This window comes from Neurospora crassa, linkage group VII (assembly GCF_000182925.2).
Source record: "Neurospora crassa OR74A linkage group VII, whole genome shotgun sequence".
Taxonomy (NCBI): domain Eukaryota; kingdom Fungi; phylum Ascomycota; class Sordariomycetes; order Sordariales; family Sordariaceae; genus Neurospora; species Neurospora crassa.
In genome coordinates, this window is record NC_026507.1 from 1,032,187 (window position 1) to 1,034,789 (window position 2,603).

The following is a 2,603-nucleotide window of genomic DNA, read 5'->3' on the forward strand; positions in this document are numbered from 1 at the left end:
GGCCGTTGACCCTTGGCCATGTTGACCTGGAATTGCTGGACTGGTTCCAAAGGTAACCTGGTTCAATCACGAATCTAGTATCGTAATCCCCAGTAAGATAACGTAAGATGGCTCGAACGGTGCCCTCTGTGAAGTAGTTGGTCAAGGTGTTGTACACCGTTGGTCAGAATGTGTCCCGGTGAACATGTTGTTTCCGGGTGAGTGGTCTGCTTTCTGAGTTTCTCGTGAAGGGTCTAAAAGTTCTTGTCCTTGGCCGGAGGTCTTTACAACTGTAGTTGTACTGGAACACGACGGTTCCTTCTCCGGCTTTGCTGCTGTGCCAACAGAAGTAAATATTTGGTATTGGCAAATAACCGGAGCTGACCGTGATCTTCTGTGCTTTAAATGCACCCAGCCCGGGTTGAAGGACTGTGACTGTAAAGACGAGGTCTTAGAGAGAGCGCGAACTCCCGGACGATCAGGCCCAAATATTGAGAGTGTGGACTGGGTAGGTCCGATGTCAGCTGAGGTTGAAAGAGGTTTGGTGGTTTCTAATGGCTTTAAAGCACGCAAAGGTCTCCTTTCAACATCAAAGGAAGAATGTTTGAAGCGTGGCATGGAGCTAGCCATGTCGTCTTTCGATCCACTAGGCCCATGCTTGCAAAAGTAGAAAGTGGGATTGAAGATCTGGCCGAACCCGGGATCCATCCACCGATACCGAACGTCATACACCAGATCAATGAACATATCAGGGAATCGACGGTCGAAGTGGTTCTCAAGCAATACACCGCCTTGCTCCAACGGCTCCACCAATTCGTCACCGCGAATGAGCTCTGGATCATCCCACGTCGAAAAAGCTTGCGGGTTGGACAATTGATGAGGCGTAAATGTGGCAGACCTGGAACCTCTCATCCGACCCTTTAAGCCGCCTTCAAATTTTGTTCGCTGGAGGTTTTTCATGCGTGCCCCGATGCTGTCCCATCGCTGATCGACATCGAGTTCGCTATAAATAAAACGCGTGTCAAAATAAAAGTCAGCGAGGATTTCAGACGGATCATCAAAGTCCTCATCCAGTAATGCCTCCATCAACTCCAATCTTGCTTCCTCTGGCAGGCGATCATTAGGCTCTAGTTCAAAGTCTGGACAAATTTCTTCAACAATGTCTTCGATCGGGCGCCTTCTTTCAAGCCATAAAGCCAACAAAAGCCTGAAGCGGTCATCGTCGCAGCCACCGCTGTTCGAATTACCAGATTGAACCGCCTCGTCAGGTAGCGGCCGTGATTCTAATTTGGTGGTTGGCGAAGGCCGTAGGGGAACTGGGAGACCTTGCTTCGACTTGAGCACGGGCAAATCGCGATACACGGAAAAGGACGGACTTGCGGTAGGCTTGGGTGGTATGCGGGCTGGGCCACTCGGTATGTTTTTGGTCGCTTCGAGGGCGCGTTCGTAGAAGCCCCTGTCCTCCCAATTTACGATGAACTTCAAGATCCCCCATGGTCTGGGCGCCTCACCCTTTTTACCAGTGAGAGAGAAGTGGACAGCAGGGTCGCGGATAGCTTGCAAGATGCAAGAGTTGGTGGTTCCATCAAGGATGAAAGCCAAATCGCCAATCTGCTTGATAAGAGTGGTCCGAGCCTCGACGCTTCCGTCAGTGACTTCGACAATCAGCTTCTTGTCCCCTGACAGCGACCGGTCAGTCGTCAGGAGGTCTATCATTTGATGATCGGTGTACTTGGAACTGTCTAGCACCAAGCGAAACTTTCCCTGCGGACATTGGCAGCTGGCCATGGCATCGACAATGTCAAAAGCCAGATTGGAGTGATCGAATGGCAGGTCGAAGCAGAAAACCTCGGCCGAATCGCGTCTGTGGAAGTCGCAAACAGCCTTCCAGGCTGGATACAGCGAGGTGCGAATGAAGTGTTTGGAATCGGCACAGGGCTCTGGCGTAACCTCTCTGGAAGCAGTAGAGCAGGCCAAGTCACCATCACTGTCGTCCAAAATCCACGAACCGCCCTTCAGGATGTTGGAAATTGACTTGCGGACCCGAACAGAGAGCGGCTCTGGCTCTGGCGATGAAACGACCGGAATCTTGCAGTGGTCCTCGTTGATGAACCACTGATCGAATTGGAAGGCGATGTGTTCCTGCAGAAGCTTGTATCCCTCGGTGGTGGGTGGGTAAGAGATGGGGACTTGCCAGCCTTCTCGTTGCCTATGCTCGCGAGAAACATCTTTGCGCTCACGGCCTGGACCTATCTCGTTTATGATCCTGTTGAAAGCGGGGAGTCAGCTTGAGGAACACATGGGCATATCAGACCAGTTAAGGAGGAAAAAAGGCCTGCTTACCATCTCCAAAGGTTACGTTCCGTGGTTGTGCGATGGGACCTCCTGGCCATGTACCACTGCCAAGCCTTTCTCCCAAGGGTGATGTGAGGAGGTTCATCCAGAGAGTCACGAAATGAGAAAGTTGGCGGCATGGCAGTTGTGATGGGAGGTGCCGTGGGAGTGGATGAGAAAAGAGGAGTGATTTGTCCGCTGGAAGGCCGGATTGGCTCAATTATCAGAAGGAAAGAAATGGCAAAAGATATGCAGAGATGTCGAATGATGCTATGTGCTCAAAGAGAATG

The 2,603-nt window shown here is 51.4% G+C and overlaps 1 protein-coding gene across 1 annotated transcript; it reads right to left on the minus strand.

Moving 5' to 3' along the window:
• On the minus strand, positions 1–2,603 carry NCU10052 (hypothetical protein). The gene is made up of 2 exons (XM_952847.2): positions 2,323–2,603; positions 1–2,245 (listed from the first exon to the last, which is right to left on the minus strand). Exons 1-2 carry the CDS (start codon positions 2,451–2,453, stop codon positions 142–144), a joined length of 2,235 nt encoding a protein of 744 aa, XP_957940.1. The 5' UTR covers positions 2,454–2,603; the 3' UTR covers positions 1–141.

What these genes read in the sequence shown, in the direction of transcription:
- NCU10052 (XM_952847.2), bottom strand. Translation starts at nt 2,453, where the DNA reads ATGCCGCCAACTTTCTCATTTCGTGACTCTCTGGATGAACCTCCTCAC. An exon ending in GAACGTAACCTTTGGAGATG is followed by an intron (nt 2,246 to 2,322) that starts GTAAGCAGGCCT and finishes CGCTTTCAACAG; the next exon opens with GATCATAAACGAGATAGGTC.